This window comes from Lathamus discolor, chromosome 6, assembly GCF_037157495.1.
Source record: "Lathamus discolor isolate bLatDis1 chromosome 6, bLatDis1.hap1, whole genome shotgun sequence".
Taxonomy (NCBI): domain Eukaryota; kingdom Metazoa; phylum Chordata; class Aves; order Psittaciformes; family Psittacidae; genus Lathamus; species Lathamus discolor.
Window position 1 is genome coordinate 72,967,156 of NC_088889.1, and position 21,582 is coordinate 72,988,737.

The 21,582-nt window shown below is 42.9% G+C and overlaps 1 protein-coding gene across 24 annotated transcripts in view; it reads right to left on the bottom strand.

Moving 5' to 3' along the window:
- Nucleotides 1–21,582, bottom strand: part of MAPK8IP3 (mitogen-activated protein kinase 8 interacting protein 3) — a 76,036-nt gene that overhangs the window by 11,661 nt on the left and 42,793 nt on the right. For 10 of the 24 annotated variants that reach the window (XM_065683531.1, XM_065683521.1, XM_065683530.1 and 7 more), the window contains 13 exons: nt 18,163–18,174; nt 14,337–14,394; nt 13,231–13,383; nt 11,621–11,702; nt 9,754–9,905; nt 9,132–9,188; nt 8,494–8,664; nt 7,614–7,740; nt 6,436–6,531; nt 2,708–2,869; nt 1,821–1,986; nt 1,176–1,361; nt 365–551 (listed from right to left, as the gene is read on the bottom strand). In XM_065683531.1, the coding sequence (XP_065539603.1) occupies nt 365–551; nt 1,176–1,361; nt 1,821–1,986; nt 2,708–2,869; nt 6,436–6,531; nt 7,614–7,740; nt 8,494–8,664; nt 9,132–9,188; nt 9,754–9,905; nt 11,621–11,702; nt 13,231–13,383; nt 14,337–14,394; nt 18,163–18,174 (1,609 nt within the window). The remainder of the gene's footprint in view (nt 1–364; nt 552–1,175; nt 1,362–1,820; nt 1,987–2,707; nt 2,870–6,435; nt 6,532–7,613; nt 7,741–8,493; nt 8,665–9,131; nt 9,189–9,753; nt 9,906–11,620; nt 11,703–13,230; nt 13,384–14,336; nt 14,395–18,162; nt 18,175–21,582) is intronic. The other 14 variants (XM_065683533.1, XM_065683538.1, XM_065683539.1 and 11 more) reach the window with 7 other exon arrangements.

Here is a 21,582-nt window from a genome sequence, read left to right on the forward strand (position 1 = left end):
AACATTTTTCATTATCTTTACAGCACATTAGGGGTACTACAAGAATAAATTGATCATCATGTTTACACTTGTATCAGTAAGCTCCTTCAGTAAGAATATTTAGCGTACATGTACTTTAGAAGATCTGTCTTAACAGCAGGCCTAAATTTGTACTGAGAGATCAAATATTTGTACTTTAACAGCTGACACAGCCTGCTGCAGGCTGGACCATGTTTATTTTCATTTCCTTTCTTTCTCTATCATCCCATCTGTAATACTATTTTGGCACGGAACTGAAAAATGTTTGATACTTTATCTATCAAAAAGCTTCTGAAAACAGAGCTGGTAAATAACCGAACTGGCACTTTGGCCCCAGGCTGCCTACCCATTCTGCCTGAAAGGTGCCTGTGCAGGGACAGGATCAGTAAACACATGCTCCGTGAGGGGCCCCGACCGGGCCTGAGCAGGCTCTGCCTCACTTGTACCATTCTCTGGTACCTCTGTAGCTTCTGTTGCCTCCTCAGTAGACTCTGACTGGTTGATCTTCCCATTGCATACAGCAGCCACCTCACCTAAAGACAAAGTACAGTGTAAGACGTTCTGGAGAATGAGCTGGTAAGTTAGCTATACAGAAATCAGGTTGTCAATTTTGTAATTTATCCTTCCTTTTGTAATTTATCCTTCCAAATTCAGTCAAGCCCTATGCCTGCATCACAGACAGCAGATCATCCAGTGCTTCCCGCTTTGATGTGGAACAGAGGCTATTTTAAAATAAGACACAATCTGTGACTAGCAAAACATCAGTTCTGCAGGGCTGCCTACTGCACTATGGAGTCACCAAGGGCATCATTATGGTTTTCATGGTCTTAACTGACTTCATGAGTAGACAGTGGTTCAGCAGGGAAAGCAATGAGAACAGAAGTAACCGCAGTAGGGCAAACATAAGACCTGTCCAAAATACTTCACTATATGACAACCACAGGGCTGCAGGATGTGGATCCATTTGAGAGAAAAGAAGGGCTCTAAAGAGAAATGTACCAAAAAGGGGATTCAGTCTTCCTGTGCCACATAACAGAACTTCTTAAGGCCTCTGAAGTAGGTAACTCGAGGACAGGATGATACAGCTGTAAGATCATAAGCTCATATGGGACTAACTATAATTGGACTATTACTAAGTTCTATGTCCAAAAACTCACTCTGTCCCTTGTCCAGCACAGGTGTGTCACCACGCGAGGAACAGTTGCTTCGTGGCACGTTGCAGCGGGTCGCACAGCCCACCAGAGTAATTCCTGCCAAGACACCATCTGTTCCAGATGACTCTTCAGGATTTACATCTCCCTCCAGAAAGATCTCTCCTGGAGGATAATCACTTTCACTGGCCGCTGGAGGGCAAAGAACAGATTCTCCCATAAATCTAGCTGTCACTGCTAATTTAAATACAGCAGCACTCCTGAGGTACCCATTCGGATGGAAGATGCTGACCTTTGGGGTTCACTGCTCTAGGGAGGCACCACAGCATTAGTCAGTTTCATGGTGAATCCCCTCATCCCTAGCATCAACATCCAGGCCAGCTACAGAGCCCTCCCAAACCTGGGCAAGGCTCACTCTTGCTCCAAGGAGCCATCCTTTATGTGCCAAAATAATGACTTAGTAAATGCTCAACAGTGAAGGATCTCTATGGAAGGTCCTACAAGAAGGCAAGATCTGAGTTATGGTTTTGAGAGACAATTACATGCAACAGAGTACAAGGGTTAGTTCTGAAGTGAGGACACTACATTTGTCACTCCTCAGTGGAGAAGGTGACCCTGTGAGACTACAGCCAGTGCCTGGGCCCCACTTACCAGGGATGCTAGAGATGCAGAGCACATGAGCATTGCAGACAGTGAACTGGTCCACCACTGTGCCAGGCTGATTGGCATCAATAATTACAACTTTACTTGTTGACAGCGTACTAGTGAGGATCCAAACACGGCTAGATGTGGCATCCATTTCATGGAGCTCCTTTCCCTTCAGGAGAGCAAACATATGGGCAGAATCAGTGCTCCTCTCAAATCAGACTGAACGTATTCATGCTTGGCAACATTTAGATATGCAAATACCACAATGCCAGCTTCAAAGAGACAAGTTTCTTCCTAGCTAATGCAAACAAACAATATGGGCTATGCAAATTTCATTCACATTGCTGCACTAGCATGTGGAACACTGGCCAAAGAGCCTATCTGGCTCCTTAGGGCTAAAGAAGTCTGACCATTAATTTCTGACATGTCTACTCATGTATCACTGAACATTCACTTCAGTCAGAATGCCATGAAGCTCAGATGCACACAACCTACCAGCTTAGGCAAGCTGATCTCAGAAGACTACAGCAGCAGCATAAGACGGTCATGGGGAAAAAGCCCAAAACCACAAAGGATAAAACACTGTATTATCACCGGCAAATTCTAGCTTGGTTCTTAAAAAAATCCCAAACACTTAAGAATATTAAAAAAACAGGCATTTCAAAAGCAAAAGTTGGAGAATTTTATCCTGGATGATTTATCCCAAATCACGCAGAAAGTTACTGAACAGCCAGAACACCAGAATGCTGCCCTACAAGAAGATGCCTCAAAAATACAAGTTAAAGCACCATGTAGCCTAATACAAAGGCATTGAGAGATGGGGCATGTCATGGCTGGAATAAGACAAAACACTGGAAGGGAGAAAAAAAAAAATCCATTTTTTTTCTGACCTTTTTCTTTTCAGGAGACGTATGGTTACTTCTGTCGTTCTCCCCTTCCACTTCCCTATCACAGGTAAGGGGATCACGTCCAGGTTCCAATTTCTGCCCATTCACAGGCTCCTGCTCCAAAGGTCTCCATCCCGTGAGATTGACTCCGGCTGCACACCACAGCTAAGCAACAGACACAGGAATCTTGAACTAAGAATTATGTAGGCTCCAAGGACTCATTAAAATCAGGCACCTTTGTACAGATACATTGTACTGTGGATACATGCCAAACATCTAAAATATTTAGCTGGAAATAACAGATCTTGTTGATCTCTATTAGAAGACATCAAATTCACTGGAAGCAAGATAAAGGTTCTCTGTAAACCAGCAAAAGTCATTTTTTCTTTTTCTTCAGAGATGCAAATGAAAGATTTAAAGAAAATAAATATAATAAATCAGATGCCTAAAACCAGGCTCCTCAGTTTTTCCGACTTTGGGGTTCCTAAGCCGTTGTAGCAAAGCAAGCAGGGCATGGCAGATGTTACTAGCCTGGGCTATAAGAAAAGCATGACTGCTTAACTACAGCTGACAGCGACTGCTTGGCTGAGGAAACGCATTCAGGGCAGTTGTCTCCCCCTCCAATCCCTTGCACTCTTCTGCTTCCTCATAATGCCTGTGCCCAAAAATCAGTTTGTTGGAGCTGAAAGAGCTATTTACAGAACTAAGACAGTAAAAAATGAAGCCACAACAAAACAGCATTAAAACCCCAACAAAACAAAACAATAAACCCAACCACCCCCCCCAAAAAAACGAAAAGGAGATGGTTTACCCCTCTACATAACAAGTGCAGAGTGAAAGCAGCACACTACATATTTTCTGAAATCCAATCTAGCTAACCGCCTTGGAGCTACTTCCAGACCGTTTTCTAGGAGAATGCTGGGAAGGAAAGTCCAAAACCAAATATGTAACGGAAAGATGCTGAAGAGAATATTAGAATAGTTAGGGTTGGAAAGGACCTCAAGATCATCTAGTTCCAACCCCCCTGACATGGGCAGGGACATCTCACACTAAACCATCCCACACAAGGCTTCATCCAACCTTGAACACTGCCATGGACAGAGCACTCACAACCCCCCTGGGCAACCAATTCCAGTGCCTCACCACCCTAACAGGAAAGAATTTCCTCCTTATATCCAATCTAAACTTCCCCTGTTTAAGTTTTAACCCATTACCCCTTGTCCTGTCACTACAATCCCTGATGAAGAGACCCTCCCCAGCATCCCTATAGGCCCCCTTCAGATACTGGAAGGCTGCTGTGAGGTCTCCACGCAGCCTTCTCTTCTCCAGGCTGAAAAGCCCCAACTTTCTCAACCTATCTTCATACGGGAGGTGCTCCAGTCCCCTGATCATCCTCGTGGCCCTCCTCTGGACTTGTTCCAACAGTTCCATGTCCTTTTTATGTTGAGGACACCAAAACTGTACACAATACTCCAAGTGAGGTCTCACAAGAGCAGAGTAGAGGGGCAGGATCACCTCCTTCAACCTGCTGGCCACACTCCTTTTGAGGCAGCCCAGGATATGGTTGGCTTTCTGAGCTGTGAGCACACACTGCTGGCTCATGCTCATTTTCTCATCAACACCCCCAAGTCCTTCTCTGCAGGGCTGCTCTGAATCTCTTCTTTGCCCAATCTGTAGCTGTGCCTGAGATTGCTCTGACCCAGGTGTAGGACCTTGCACTTGTCATGGTTAAACTTCATAAGGCTGGTATCAGCCCACCTCACAAGAGTGTCAAGGTCCCTCTGGATGGCATCCCTTCCCTCCAGGCTATCAACCGAACCACAGAACTTGGTGTCATCAGCAAACTTGCTGAGCGCGCACTCAATCCCACTGTCCATGTCAGCGACGAAGATGTTGAACAAGACCGGTCCCAACACCAATCCCTGAGGGACACCACTCGCTGCTGGTCTCCAGCTGGACATTGAGCCATTGACCACAACTCTTTGCATGTGGCCATCCAGCCAGTTCTTTATCCACCGAGTGGTCCATCCATCAAATTGATATCGCTCCAATTTAGAGAGAAAGATGTTGTGTGGGACAGTGTCAAACGCTTTGCACAAGTCCAGGTAGATGACATCAACTGCTTTACCCTTGTCCATCAGGTCTGTAGCCCCATCATAGAAGGCCATCAAATTGGTCAGGCAGGATTTCCCCTTAATGAAGCCATGCTGGCTGTCACCAAGCACCTTGTTGTTTTTCATGTGCCTTAGCATGCCTTCCAGGAGAATCTGTTCCAAGATTTTGCCAGGCACAGAAGTGAGACTGACTGGTCTGTAATTCCCCTGGTCTTCCATTTTCTCCTTCTTGAAAATGGGGGTTGTATTTCCCTTTTTCCAGTCGTTGCGAACTTCACCTGACTGCCATGATTTTTCAAATATGATGGCCAATGGCTTAGCAACTTCATTCGCCAGCTCCTTCAGGACCCGCAGATGGATTTCATCAGGTCCCATGGACTTGTGCACGTTCAGATTTTTAAGATTGTCTTGAACCAGATCCTCTCCTACAGTGGGCCCAAGGTCTTCATTCTCACCGTCTCTGTGTCTACATTCTAAGACTTGGGTGGTGCAGTCAGAGCCTTTGCCAGTGAAGACCGAGGCAAAGAAGTCATTCAGAACCTCAGCCTTCTCCAAATCCTGGGTAGCCAGTTCTCCCGAGAGCTTCACAGGGGGCCTATGTTGTCCCTAGTCTGTTTTTTGTTTGCTATGTACCTGTAGAATCCCTTCCTGCTATCCTTAACATCCCTGGCTAGGTTTAATTCTAACTGGGCCTTAGCCTTCCTAACCTGGTCCCTAGCTTCCCAGACAACATCCCTGTACTCTACCCAAGCCACCTGTCCTTGCTTCCACTTTTTATAAGCCTCTTTTTTCATTTGAATTTTCCTCAGCAGCTCCTTATCCATCCAAGGAGGTCGCCTGGCCCTCCTGATGCACTTCCTTCTAGTTGGGATGCAGCACTCCTGAGCTTGTAGCAGGTGATCCTTGAATATCAACCAAGATATCCAAGTATCAACCATATTATCCAAAGAGCACATCAACCTGCTAGAAATAATTAACAGAGTAAGAATTTTCTTACAACTGACACATCAGAATGACATGCCAGAATCAGCTCTGAATGAAGTTCACAACAAAGTGCTTATTTCAAAACAAATAGCTATAGACAATAAATGTGCAGAGAGACGACCTATCCTCAATTGCAGTTCTACTCAAAATACGCTAGTACTGACAGACGCAGCTTCACAAATATCTGCTCAAGGTAATTTTGGCCTGTTAGCAGTGGATCCCTGTCAACAGTGGAATCTGAAGTGTTGAAACGCATTTTTACTTTCACCTGCTCATTTTTATTAATTTCTACTATTTCGTATTATACCCTAAGAAGTTTTACCAAAAGCCTTATAAGCACAAAATGTCATTGATATTATGTAAGAATTGTCTCAAAAAGCATAACGTGTAAGACAGAAGCCTAGGCCCTGGCAATCAAAATCTGCTGAGAATGATGTCCTTATAGACATGTACTTCTTTCCTACATACACTAGAAACCATATTCCAAAAAAGGTTGTGGAAGATTTTGGAATTTTGAATATATAACGTAAGAAAAATACAGACTATTGTAAAAATTGCACATGTAGTGACTAAAACTCCTTGCTTATTCCATGTCCCCTTTCTGGACTTGAATGGTATGCAGAGACAACATACCTTCATGGTTGGGTCCTTCTCTACTAATGGGCGACAATATACAGGCACGGGGACGTTTTTCATGCGAGTGTCTTCCTGACCACCATTGGGACTCAGCTATGGAGGAAGAGAGAAGGAAAAAGACAGTACAAAGCTGTAAACACCAGGCTATGGTAGGAGAGATGTAACCAATATGGCAGAACCAAACTTAATAGTTTATGACATGGGTACTGCTAAGTCTTCATCTCACATCTCGTATGAAACAGAGTACCTGCAGGGAGGGAGCAGCCTACCCTAGAGTATGTCTCCCTCCCCATGATATGGTGCCCCAGTTACGGTTAACAGAGTATACACTACACTGCTGACAGACTGCTAACGGATGAGTTGTTAATGGATGCTCCCTGCAAAGAAGTCAGAACACTGGCATTCCTTCCATCATGGCCTGTAACTCACAGAATCATAGAATGGTTTGGCTTGGAAGGCACCTTAAAGATCACCTAGTTCCAACCCACTACCATGGGCAGGGACACCATTCACTTTCAAGCCACACCGCAAGACTCCTTCCTTTCATATGGTCTTTGACCAGTTAAATGAACTTAGCCTACAGGCTAAGAAATGAGGCTGATGAAATCTGATTTTATGTTACTGCTGGGAAGAAGTGGGAGCAAACTGCAGTGCATTTGGTTTTTATACTGAACGACTGGTAAAGTTCTCAGAGCGTAAACGAAATACGTAATGTTCAAGCCCAGTTATAATAACAAAGGAAATAAGGCCAGGTTGGATGGAGCATTGAGCAACCTGGTCTAGGGGAAAGTGTCCCTGCCCATGGCAAGTGGCTGGAACTGATGAGCTTTTAAGTCCCTTCCAACCCAAATCAGTCTGTGATTCTATGATCCTGTGGTTCTATGATTAAGTAATGGGGCCTGGACAACGCAGTTTAATTACTTCTGGTATAAGGTAGGTTCTTTCAGCACCTTTATGCAGGCAGAGGAATGCTCCCTCCACTGACTTCGGTGGGGATATAGCAAACATTGATTTTATTTGTGCCTACAATTATCATGAAAACATACATGCATATGAAACCTCTAACTGGAACGTTTAAGGACTAAGGCTAAGGTTACCAGTGGGAGAGTTAGGTCTCCCCTGGTTTCACTGCGAGGGACAATGCCCCCTCAGCCTACCCAGAGAAAGGTTCCTACCTGCTTGTACTTGGCAGGGAGGCTCCAGCCACAGGCCTGCAATCGCCCATCATCATTCCGCACATGCTCCCGGACCTGACGATACTGTTCCCGTTTCTGTTCACGACGTGCTGAGGATGTGCAGTCACTGAGGAGAGAACCAACAGTGTTACTTCTTAGTCTGGGGTTAAAAACAGAAACTGAAGGTTGAGGGAGCATCACCGTAGCAAGAGGAAACACACAGCAAACTAAATCCATCTTTGAAAACAGATGCAGGACATGAGAGAGAGAAAAACTCTGTTAGGAAGCAGAGATAGGCATCCCGCATCTATAACTCCAGGCCAAATCTTTGTTATCTCCACTTCAATGCTCCAAAAACCCTTCAGAAAAAGGGAATCAACTGGCTCTCAACAGGTTTTTAAAATATCGTTCCAAGATTAAAACCAAATATTGTAACCTAAATGTGCTATTGAAGGAACTTTTGTCTTCACCTAAACTCCCCATCAATAGGGTCGGGCAAGACATTCCACCCTGCTGACCCAGTGTTGCCATTACCCTCTACCACAACAGCCCTACTTCATCCTACCACAGTCTGCAAACATGAGCGCAGAACCAGCGTTGAGGGCAACTCAAGTCTACAGTGGTCCCTGCTGAGATGAACCATCATGGCCCAGAGCGCCACAGCACTGATATGTTTGGAAGGACAAAGTTTGCTGAGCCCACCACCCATATGGTAACTGATGAGTGAAAGATCACAGAGATAAACCAAAACCACAAGGAACAGAAACATATTAACACCACACAGACCTTTTTTAACACAGAAAACAGATTATTTTAAGAAAAGCTCCTATTTGGGAATGCTGCAGGGGGACCTGGCTTGGCACACAGCATGAGAACTCACTCCTCAGGGAAGAACTCCAGGGTGCGGCTGCCAGAGGAGATCTGGCACATGGTGTGACTGCGACGTTGGCTGAACCCTGCTGTTGTTGGAGACTTATAGTGGATGTTCACAGATGGGTAGGTCCTCTTTGCTGGTGGGGGACTTGAGGAAGAGCTGAACAGACGGCTAAAGCTGAGAACAGAAGAACACCCAGAGATAAAACATACCGGCAGAGATCACACACCTCAGATTCACAACAAGGGAAACGAGGTATGCAATCAGCGGCTGTAAGCCCTTCATGAAAACTGCCCTATCTCAAACAGAGAGCCAAGTCCTCAGTTTGATTGACATAAGGAGGTTTTAGCTTCCAGAAACAAATACCGTCTGAAAACAGCCCTTTATTAAAACTGATTGTATGTATGTTGCCATTCCAGGATACTCATGATCTTTTTCATTTAGTAAAACAAAACCAAACAGAGGTTCAGATCTGGTTTTAATTTCACTAAGAACAAAGGAAGCCCTTGAAGGTAAATGGGTTCAGCTAACAACACTTTTAGTTGACATTTCATTAATGTTGAAGTCTACTAAGTTGCTGTCTAAAGTAGAATTGTCAACACTTCCCCTTTTCTCAACGTTATGCAAACCACCAAAGAACTTACAACTGCCAAATGGTGGACTTCTTCTTCTCCTGGACAGATGGGTGTTCACGGGAAGCTCTAACAACAAACACAGCAGAAGCAAGTTAATTTCAGCATCTCTTACCCAAGCTTTTGCAAGCCATGGCAAGATTCAGAATTCATTCTGACATGTTTTAAAACACAGTAGAGGAAGTGAGCACACACAACTATTTTATGTTTCAATGTTGACATGAAGTGACAGTAAGTTTGTTCAACTTGAAGTTTTATCAACTCCATGAAACATTATCAGTACTAGGCTAGTAACTATAAATCCCAGCAGAATATTCAATTCAAGCCATAGCCTTTAGAATTCAATTAGAAGCAACGTTCTTCCCTACAGCTTCTTCTAGCGTAATTAGTTCACAAAAAACAAACAAGACAAAGAACTGCCCAGCGTCTCCAAAGAAAAATGGCAACTTGAGATTTGCAACCCAGGTTCAGTAATAAGAGAGAAAGAATTAGCTACTGGGAGAGAAGCATCTACAGTTTGCAGAAACTTTCAGCACTTCTCAACCTATCTATTGGTGGGGGTTCCATTGACCACGAAGTCAACCATGGCCAGGTTCTCTCCTAAATAGGAATGTTCACCAATATCCAGTCTCACCTGATCATCTCTGTCCACCTGACAGCCTCCTGGAGCTCCATCAACCTCTCTTTGTATTGATTGCGCTCCATCAGAACACGGGCCATTTCCACGCGGGTGAAGCGGCGACGCTGAGCTATGGGAATGTTGTCCTGCAGAGGGGAGGAGCACTGCTTCAGCCAATAAAAGATGGAATGGGACTGATGTTAGTATAGGGCAAGTCAGAAGTCAGAAAGATAGATTTGGTAGTTCGCTTCCTGCTCTGATTAGCCCCAGAATTCCCCATTAGGAGGTGCTAATTCTAGACAAGTGAACTCCAAACTACAGCCCATGGACTTTTGGGGTATTCTACCAACCCATGGAAACTAGAATAAAATCCATCACCAAACTGAAAACCCTATAGAGGGACTACTGCCAGCAAGGTGTTTTCATCATCTGCAAGGAATTATGAGAATACACAGTGGTCCACTGATCCAGAAGTTTGGAAATCAAAGTTTTAGTTCATTAGCAAAGCCAGGCATGAGCATCAGGGAGCTACCACATAATGCTATCCATTCCCTCAACATGACTAGGAAGGATGCATTCTGTAATAACACACTGATAAAGGTGCAGGGGACAAGAAATTAAAGGAAAGCCTTTTCCTCTCTGGTGACACAACTTGGTCTTCCAATGAGGGCACATGGCTTAGGAGGCAGCAGGAATGTGATTCAATTTGTCTCTTTAGAGTGGAAAATTATAGTAACATCGCTAAGCTGGGGAAAATATTTGCCAAAAAAGAAATTCTAAAGATTTTGGGAACTCGTTACTAGGAAGTGGCACTGGGTTGTCTCTGGATTGGTAATTCCCAAGCTCAGCCTGGCTGGTGAGGACTGGTGGAGCTGGAATAGCACAAATTAACCAAGTCCCTCTCCAGCCTCCCTGGACTTGGAATAAACCTGTATCAGCAGTCAAAACAAGAAGTGCATAAATTAAAAGGAACTTTACAAACTTTTTTCTTTTAATTAAAGAAACAGACCTTCTATCAGCTCAGCTTAAAAGAAATTCATCCCTCCTCAGCATTTTACAAGCATAACTTGAAAATTTTCTTACCTAAATTCTAAACAGAACAAGTTTATCCCAGTTAAATCAAGAGAATTAGGCTCAACTGAGTCTGCTCCAGTACCTTTCGCAAAGTAAGAACACAGTAATATTGAAGTGTATCTAATTCCCTGTCCTAGCAGAGTGACACTGACATGAAAAAATCTGTTACTACTTAGGCTTGGGTTGAGTTTTTTTGGCTACAGCTCGTCTTTGTTGAAAAACCTCTAGCTTAGCCAGAACAGGCGGAAGAGCTGTCATGCCCATAAACTTTCTCGGCCTGCACCCTGTAACAGGCAGTACTGGCTTGTGTAAAACAAATAATGAGAAAAACAATGCTGCAAGACTGAATTACAGAACTAATACAAGGCAGCTGTTACTGCTGCAGAGCTGACTGCATAACCTGAATTTCTCTGCACAATGTCCTCATGGCTTACAGCCTCCTTGCCAAAGTGAAGACAAGTGTTTCTGGAGAAGCCTGACTATCACAAGACCCTGAAAGAAATCACACTGCACACTAGACTTTAATTCAAAATTAGGGAGAAGCAGGTAAATAGTGCTAGAGCAGGCACTGCTCTAGCACTGTGTCAGCTGCTCATCTTTTCAAACCAAACTATGGTTTGAAAGTCATGTGAAGAGGTAATCTCGTGGCAATTAGCAACACCCATGAGCAACAACCCTCAGTTTACCAGCTTTAGCTTCACTGTTAACAAAGGCAGAACACTGCATCTTGGGACTGGTATATATGAAGTAATACAGAGTAAGTATATAAAACCCCTTTCCCCACAGGCATTTTAGTAATGTAATATACCAATTCTGTACAGAGATAGCTGCTTACATCCTCCACCTCCTCTCTGGGTTCTCGTCGGGCAACAATGGCTTCAGATTTCACTCTAGGAAAGAGGAAGAAAGGCATCCAACTAGCAAGTGAAACCACAGCTAGCCCTGAGGTTTTAGGAGGAGAACCGTCTATGGGATGTTCCATCCGCATGCATCACAAGGAAATACTTTCGAACTGTGAGCTAACCATACAAACCATGAGACGGCTCTCTGATATTTTTCCCTCTCTCTTGCAGCACATTACTCTGAACAGCTTCACCAACATCACCCGATTTATTTGGAACATTTGATGCAAGCACCAAAATACTGACTGATGAAACAGTCCAGCCAATTTCTATTTCAGAGCCATAGTCTATGTTCAAATGTTTGAAATGTTTGTTCACCATGGGAAAAGTGAGCCATTATCAACAGTAAAAATACTGGCTCAAGTTCTTTCTCTGGGCTGCTTCTGTTTTCAGTGCAGTGAAAAAAGCTTCTAAAGGGAAGGACAGTTTGCCATAATAGTAAAGAAGAGAACAGCACATCCATATTAATAAAACAACATATTTAACTGAGTGCTTTTAGTTTCTTCAAACTCCATACCAAGGTGCAGTCATACAATCCCATCTGAATTACAAAAACTTTTATTACCAGTATAGATATTGCATTAAAAAAAAAAAAAAGCTGTCTGCATCTAAAAAACACACACTTGTCAGAAGTCCATGTCCCTACAGCATATTTATCATACTATACACATTATATATTTTATGAGACTCAAAGGACATTAAAAAAATCAGTCTTATTTCCACTGCTTGTGAGCCTTTCGTTTCAGACATTTTGAACACCTAAATGACCAGTTTGTGTTATTCTCGGTCATTCTGTGCTCAGATTACAGAGGCAACCTTCCAGACTCCAGCTGCAAAACAAACATGTCCTCTTCACTGAGATACTGCAGTGCAAGTTAAAACCTAATTATACTGCTTTGAGCTCCATGTGACATCTTTAGTTTTATGGATGTGAAATCATCACAGGCTTTGCTAGGCATTCAGGCTTTGGTTTCTCTAGATGGAGTGGAAAATAAGAAGTGGGATCACTCCAAATGCTACCTGCATAGGACTTTGAAATCTCTTCTGCCTCTTCTTCTCATTTTATGAACAATAAAACAATTGCCAATACTGGCATTTAAATATTGTTTGTGGGAAGCTGTATTAGCTCTTTCATTAAGTGAATGAGCATTCATTCCCCTCAGAGCTATACTGGCTGCTATGAGTATGAAACTCTTGACAGTTTCCTTCAAAACTGATGGTTTTGAAACTACTTTTTTTTTAATTACTTATTGCAAATTGAAATTCTGAACGCTTCGCTCCAGGAAGCCTGGATTTGCTGCAGAATCCTATTCCTGGGGAGGAAAACTGCACATTTTCTAAGGTTCAATAATCCAATTCAGTATAAACAACCCAACACTAAAAATATCTCCTAGCCAGCTACCACCAGCCTTGAAGTACTCTGTAAGGTACCTTGAACTCCATGAGGGGAACACAGTAAAACCAGCAGAGGAAATGGGCTTAACACCCATGTCCTCCCAGCTTCCTTTTCACTCACCTTTTCAGCTCCTCCTCCAGCTCCTTGACTCTGGTTTCCATTTTGGCTTTGGCTTGCTTTGTTGCTTCAAGCTCTCCCTTCAACACTTCCTGCTCTCCAGACAGCTGGTCCACCTTGGCAATCAAATCATTCTTCACAACATTCAAAGCATTTCTTTAAGGTGTGAAAGGGACAGTAAGCAAAAATGCCCAAAACCAGTTGACAGTTGAATGGGTGTATCTAAACAATTCAGACCAGCTATAATTCATGGAAAAGATTTGGGCAAGAAGGAGATGCAGAACACAGGATCACCGTAACTGGTCAGGATGAGGTTCGGCCAGTCCTGAATCCCTGACTGACAGACCAACATTTCCTCAAGAAGATGGGAGAATACTGCAGGAAGCAGGTGTAAGGGTAACCTATCACCTGTATAAGGCTCAAAACTTTTTTTAACATACTGAATTTCTGAAATACAACTTTCATAACTGCTATTATCTGTAATTGTAGACAATTGTGGATGATGCTGATAAAAATAAGCATCTCCAGTATCTTAAATCTTTAAGTATTTTAAAATCTTTAAAATCAGCATCCTATCATAGAAAGTTCTCAAACTCTGCCTTCAGAGTACTCTACCTCTTCCTGACTGCTTAGCTCTACTATCTGGTTTGCTACCCTTTCTCAAAAAATAAGGCCATTACATTGTCTGCTTCTCCATTATCATCTCTTTAATCTTTGAAAACTTTTCTCAATAGTAAGAAAATTCTCTTTCCAAACGGCAAACCTTGCAAATAAAAACTTCGAACCAGCAATATCCTCACAAGAGGATCAGACCCACACCTAGATTACCACTGAAGTTAATTAAAAGCTTGGCACCGATTTCAGCTGGGATCAGACCCTAACAGCACATGACTAAGAGACTGCAAGTGCCTCCAGAAAGGAAACAGTTAGGAAAGTTGCTCAGAAGAGCAGCTCCTCTTCTACAATTGAAGAAACAACAAGTATTCAAGAGAACCTGTTAGACAAACAAGCAAGCCCCTGTGAGGCCGGAGTTTTGTCCAAGACCTACTTCAAGATGACATGTCATTCGTAACTACTAGGCAGGCCGTTCAGAGCACGCAAGTTCTTACTTGGTTTCCAGTAGCTGCGAATTCTCCAACAGCAGATTCCCCACTTCTTTGCCCATTCCTGTAAAGAAAGGCCAGGAAGTTTTCACCTGCTCTCCTAGAAATGTGAAGCTTGTGTGGCACTGCCTGACTCATGCTTGAGAAAGAGAAATTGCTTTTGTTACGCTTCCCTAGGCTTTTGTTAGGCTACCCTAGGCTTTTGTATCATACTGTAGAGAGTGGAGTACCTCTTGCTGAAAGACCATGCAGCACAAGCAGACATCCATGTGTCCCTCTCTAAAGAGCCCAAATGCAGACCTAGCTTCCTACGCCAAACTTTCACAGGCTCCCTTAAGAGGGGCAGAGGAAAGCTTCACTAATGCCAATCAGAGGAAGTCAAGTCAGTAACTCCTCACTGAGCCATGAGCTACTGCAACCACTTTTTATCATCACTCAGTACAGAAAGAAGAAAGAAGTTAATGGGGTTTTCACAACAGACAGCAAAACACTGTCAAAATTGCTGGCCAGATCTGCACATCAGTGGTTTTCTTTCCTTCTCAGTATAAGCCGAATCTTCTGTTTCGCAGTACCAATTTGGAATTATGGTTATGATCAGTTTCATGCATATGAAAGGCTTCCCATTATCAGCCTTCCATGAGAGCAATTTTAGTAAGACTTCATATTGTCCGTTGATCTCTCTATGTTTAAAAGTTTTCTCACACATGTTTAAAATCTGAAGTCTCAGTCCCATCACTCAAGACCAACACCCAAAACATGTACATCAGACACACTGCACTTGCACTTGGACATCAACGTATGATGACTGCAATATGCAGACTGGGATGCAAGCGCTTTGAAAAATCTAGGGCTAAGAGTGAAAGTCGAATTCAGTTATTTCACAAAACCAAACAGAAAAGAATTTAAGGACCAAAAGCACACGTGGATTGTTTCCTGCTGCCAGGATCTTGCTGGCTCCCAGAGTCAGCTTCTGTCTTACAATAGGGAATAGAGGCCACCTGAGAACTGAAGGCAAAGAGGCCTCCCCCTCCCTGTTGGGGAACAATGCTGAAGGTTGTAGCTCATTTCTCACCACAGATCCCAGAACATGAAGAAGCCTCACAACCATCAGTGTGTGTGCTGAAGTGCTCCTTGCCCTGCCCTCTGAACTACCACTTCCTTTACAGCAAAAACATCAACAGTTTTCATGAACCATTATTTGATGATTGATTTGTTAATTAATATTTGCAATAAAATAAAAACAACACAAACATGAAGTAAATGGAAGTTAAAAAAAACATGGTACCATACAGGAAGTGAGAACGCATCACAACACTCCTCTTCCCACAGTTAAATGGGATGAATTTATGATGGAAAAAGCAAATTCCCAGCAAGAATGAGTAAGAAGCAGCATTTTCAAGTAACTTTTGGAAAATCAGTAGGCAGGTAATTAATCACTTTGATGTTTCAGGCAAAGTGTTCATTGGATGCTGTGTTAAAGAATACTGCAAATAGCAAAAAACCCACTAACTGCAGTGTAAACTCAAGTGTGTTTTTGGTTTGGTGAGTGACCTATAGCCCTTTCTTTCGTAGCATGGCATATGTCGATTAGGAGACCAAGAAGTCACCACTTTATTAATTTTTTTTAAATTATGTTCCTTTTTAGTGATTCTACATATGATCAAATATCCGGCCAGTAAGACATTAAAATGGCACAAGGACATTACAGGTGCTGAGGGACACAAAGGGAAAGAGTTCAGCCCAAGGTTTTTTTTGACTAAATCTTTTTCATCCTTCATCACTTTCATCTTCATCTATCCTTCTCTGCAGCTGTTCTGGGGAGAGAAAGGAACCCAGTGAAGAGAGCTATCATACCAGGACTAAAAGCCATACTGCATCCAAACATTAGCATCCTCAGCACACCTTCTACCTTATTAGTGTGTGACACAGTGCAGCCCAAACCTTTAATCAGTGAGAGGTTTGAAGGGCTAGTCTTGCAATCAAGAAATGGATGACGCCTCCCAGAGCCACAGAATGTATGGTAGAAGATAACTTTATGCAGGCTGTAATGGGACGGTCCTACTCATGGGAAAAAAACCCAAAACAACATGGAGTGACTAAAAGGAGATCTCTTTACTCCTTTGTGGCATGAAGCAAAGGGAAGAGACATATGGACAGAGCCCTAAACAGAGCCCATCCTACACTGTCCACCTTCCATAGCCAGGCAAATAGTATGAACCATCAAAGTGGATAATCAACCACAAGAAACAGAGGAGAATCCCCAAGTTACAGCTACAGACCAGCTGTGTCCTGCTTCTTGGAAAGGTGACACCACCATCACAAAATAAACAAACCAAGGAAATGCAAGACACATGGAGGGATGTTGAGCGAATGGAAGAAGTTTAGGAAAAAAATGCACATTAAAAAAAAAAAAAAGAAAAAGGAAAAAGAAAAAAGAAAAAAGGCCTTCGCCTTACCAAAGAAATCATCCCGTACTATGAGAGCCATCCCATACGAGAAAGGGAACAGAAAGAGATGGGGACAAAGGGGAAGAAAGGAAGAGAAAAACAAAAGCAACCATTAAGTACCAGTCTGTAAATAGCAAACAGAGCAGCTCATCAGCATGTGTACATCTGTGCGTGGTGCCAGTAGAGGTGATGCTCAACAGTAACTAATCTACACTTGTTTTGCTGCAGCCTGGCCTAAGAGAGATTTACACTTCAGATGTCAGGACAAGCTCAAAATGAGTTTCTCCCATCTTTGTCATTTTCTCTGCACTAGAGGTGTTTTGAGTTTCCCATCCTCACAACAAGATGGTTCAACAGACATTATGAACAAGGAGAGGGAAGTATAAGGGCACAAGGAAAACAAAAGGAGGGCGGATATCAAAGCTCTCATCTGGACTTTTTGCACAAGCACAAATCAACCTCCCCACTCTGACAAACTCCAACTCAGCTTCAGCAGGAGGTTTTCCGAGAAACGTCCATGAAAAAGTGGCTCACAGTAAAAACAGTCTGAACTAAAAGAAAGGATGATGCCATCCCTTTCCTTTGTAACCCTAGAGCCAACAGCAAGAGGTGCCAGGTAAAGGAATGTGACAGAGCTCACTACCACACAGTATTATGGTACTGCATCTGCCTTTACTACAGGGAAAACGTCATCCAGTTTGCACTGAAATCAAGAGAGATCCCCCTGACTTCATCTGAAATTGCATCAAGGCCCAAGTGCCTTTGATGGAAAGGTGCAAACCTTCTGACGACAGAGCATGGCCCTAAGGCAGCAAGTCTCCACTAAAACAAGACAGAGCTATCACAAGTTCTGCCAGAAAGGCCAAGCTTCCATGCAAGACAGAGGCTGTGCCACTCTAATCCATCAAGCGTCTTTAATATTACTACAGCTATCCCAGAAGGCCACAGAGTGAATCCACTAACCCACAGTGACTACCATGGACAGAGAGGATTCCTCACAGCACAGTCCACTGAGAGGACAGTGGGAACCTCACTCAGTTCCATGCCCACCCAAGCTCTGCTCCAACCGTAGCATCCGTCCTGACAGGAAAAAACAGTAGTTTGAGCCCCAAGAACTTGAGTGACAGGCCAGTGTAGCAAACCTGCATAAAGCCACACAAGAAAAGTTTACTGAAAGGCAACAGGCGTGAGCATAGAGTGCGGACATCCTGTTGCCCAGGAACCCACCTGTGCAAGGCAACCAAGCAAGGTGAAGGTAGGAGAAGCCTGCAAAGCCAACCGTGTTTGGACAAGAGCAGGGGAGTATCACACGTGTATACCACATCATTTGACCTCAACAAGGTAAAAAGAAACAAGAAAGGAAACTGAGGAAAGGAGATACACACCTGAGAACTCCCCTATGGGCCATGTCCAGCGAAGCACAGAGAGACAGGGGAAAAAAAGGAAGTGGAAAAAAAGGGTCAATCAGTGACTGAAACCAACAAAACAAAAAAAATTGTTCAAAAAAAACTTAACAATGATTCAGCCATTTCAATGTCAAAAGGCATGAAATAGTAAGGACAGGACCTGCCATGACTGTAGATGGCATGACTCTACATACAGGACATAAAAAAAAAAAAAAAATTAAGGGAAGGTAATCTGTGGTGCAACTGCAACCACACACCTCAGCTACCTCCAGTTTTCCAGACATGAATCTCAGGTAATCACATCTTCCTAGATAAAACTTTATTTTCCATTTATTTTCTCTTAATTTTCCCTTTATTTTCTCTTTATTTAGTTGTGTATCACTAAATGCAGAAAAGCTAGTTCCCACTACCTTCTCCTTTCCACTCCCCTTGTGATTTTAGCAACTAGATCTTCTGATAACACATGACCTCTTCAGTGATACCTCAGCTTGCAAGAGACAATTAGATGCATTTAAAAGACGGGGGTGGGGGGTGGTGGTGGTGGTGGTGGTGGTGTCTGTCTGTGTGGGGGGTTTTTTTCACAGTGCAGTGCTGGGACCCAGTTTGATAATCCCATTTCAACTATGAAGTATAAACTTACCACTAACATAGCTGAATTTCTGTCTTCACCACAAAATCCTGTTATTTGAAGGGATGTTTTAATCTCCAAAGCAAACACAGTTGGGTATCCTAAAGCTGAAAGAAAGGACCTGCCCATAGTGCATAACCAAACTGCTAGTGCTCCTTCGCAGGGAACTCTTGGGATAGGGAAAAGCAGGCAGCAGGAGATGGAAGAAGGGCAAGCTACCAAGGATCAGGAGGTAAGAACTTGTGATGGGAATCACAGAATCAGGGAATGGTTTGGGTTGGAAAGGACTTTAAAGCTCATTCCGTTCCAACCCCCTGCCATGGACAGGGACACCTTCCACTAGACCACATCACTCCAAGCACCATCCAATCCCGTCCACTGCTAGGGATGGGGCAGCCACAGCTTTCCTGGGCACCCTGTGCCAGTGCCTCAGCATCCTCACAGGGAAGAGCTTCTTCCTAAAATCTAACTCGAACTTCCCCTGTTTGAGTTGAAAGCCATTCCCCCTTGTCTTGTCACTACAGTCCCTGATAAAGAGACCCTCTCCAGTATCTGTATTAATAAGTGAATATGCAGAAAACTAGTTTTCCTAAGGCTGTAGTAAGAAAAAAGGGAATTTGATCTACAGTTACTACTAGTAAATAATTGTTTGCACTCCATATTTTTCTCCAGAATACTTCCTATGCAAACTCATGTATATAAAGCAGTATTAGCGGCAGCAGGAGGAACCTACATAAATATTATTATTTTATATACAACAGCATCTCTTGTGTACCAAGAGATGATGGCTGCTTTGCAGATATCCAGAAAGAATGAGTGAGATTTTCCATTTGAGAAACAAGACAGCTACTGCTCAATGGTAATTTCAGTAAGATCCTTCTACTTTAAAGTTCTCTTCAGTGAGATTTCTCTTCCTTTAAGAAACTGAGTCCAAAAGCAGAGAACAGTCTTCAAAGACTGATCGCCAAATCTTGTGAGACAGCAGAAGTAGTATTAAATTTTCACTTAGGTGGCATAACCTTGCCTAATCTTTTGATTTATAGGGAAAAGTCTAAATATGACCCAGAAAGAGAATTCTTCTGGCTTGTGGATTTTGTTTCTTACATCACAACCATAAAACAATTTCCTCTATGGCTCTTCAAACTCAAAGGTAAAGCAGGAAGAAAGAAAAATTACTCTAACAAGAAAGGCAAAAATTTGAGCAATTTGAGTGGAAGAAGACTTAGTGCTTTCTACTGCACAAAGCCAAAAAACAAGTACAAATCTCACTTCTTGGTCAGAGATATGACCTCTAAGACATCTCTCTGCCTTTCTTTGTACAATCCTGGCAACATGTGTTCATTAAAATTTCTCACAGAAAACTCACAGAACTACCCAATTTCATCACAGCCCATCTCCCAGGTTTGAAAAGGAACCAGGAGAAGCCTTCCTGTTCTGCTAACCCACCGTGTGATCACTTGTGATTACCTTGTGCTGTTCTGCTCAAACCAGAACACTGTCCCAGCACAGAAATGATATCTTCATAAGCCACACACACTATGTGGTCTTCATAAGCCACACTTACACAGGCACTGTTCAACTCAAAATCAATCACAGGCCTTTAAGCAGCCTTATTACTGGAATAGGTGAAGCACCTTTGACTTCCGCTACTTTAACTGCTACTGTGGTGATGGACCTTACAAAGTTTGGGCAACTAAAATCTTTGGCCCTTTGAAAACAACAGTCTGAATTTGTCACTGATCACTGTGTCAGACTACAGCGTAATCCAAAGGGGAACTGGACTTCCAAAAGGCAGGTTTCCAGAAGTGGAGAACAGGTAGTCCAAAGCCGTTCAGACACCAAGCAAATAATACTCTTGATGAGTAACTCTTAGAAGCTGGTGCTCCAGCCATTTGTGGGAGAGAAGGAAAGGAGCAGTTGGCACAGTGACTAGTGGAAGACAGCCATAGAATCAGCTATGCACTGTCCCAGATAAGCATTGATAAGGAAGCACCTGAGGACCAAGATAAAACTGATGGCAATGGCAAGATCATAATTGGTTTTGATGCTTTGATTCTGCTAGAAGAGTTCCTGGTAACATAAGAGGGCTGGCTAACCAACATTCATTCAGTAATAGACAGATGAAGCTTTAACCATCACAGATAGTTCCTATTGTTATCTGCACTTTAAGCAGTAGTCCCAGTCCTTCTGCAATGACTATTAGCATCCAGATGATTCTCAACCTGGAAATCTTGCTCTTCCCTCTAAATTCTTAATTTTGTAAGTATCTGCATGTGCTGCCTCCAATGGCAGGCAGAGAAAGGCTATGCATTCCTCCTGAATCTTCTGTAGGCTTTTTTCTTCTGGCAATTTCGAGTTGGAGGTGAAACGCTGAATGTTTTAACACTTCAGGCAACGGCCATCAATCCATGCACGAAAGCTCTCCCACACGTTGCAGGGCTAACACCATGCTTCTAAAAAAAACCAAACCCCAAACCTATCCATATCAAAAAGGTATTGCAAGCATTCTGATGATAGCTTGGATCTTGTTCTTAGATTCCAGTTACATTATTACTTACAAGAGTAACATTTTCACAGATAATTTGTTTTAGATAAAGCAAGTAGTATGGTATTAATATCCTTTCTAGAAGTCTTCAGCCCACATCTTCATGGTGAAGTCTCCAGTGAACAGGGCAAAATCTATCCTCTCTGCAGAAACACAACTTTTATAGGGTCCCAATACAAGACTTGTATTCAAAGCTGATAAAAGTATCTTCCTAATTAAATTTCTG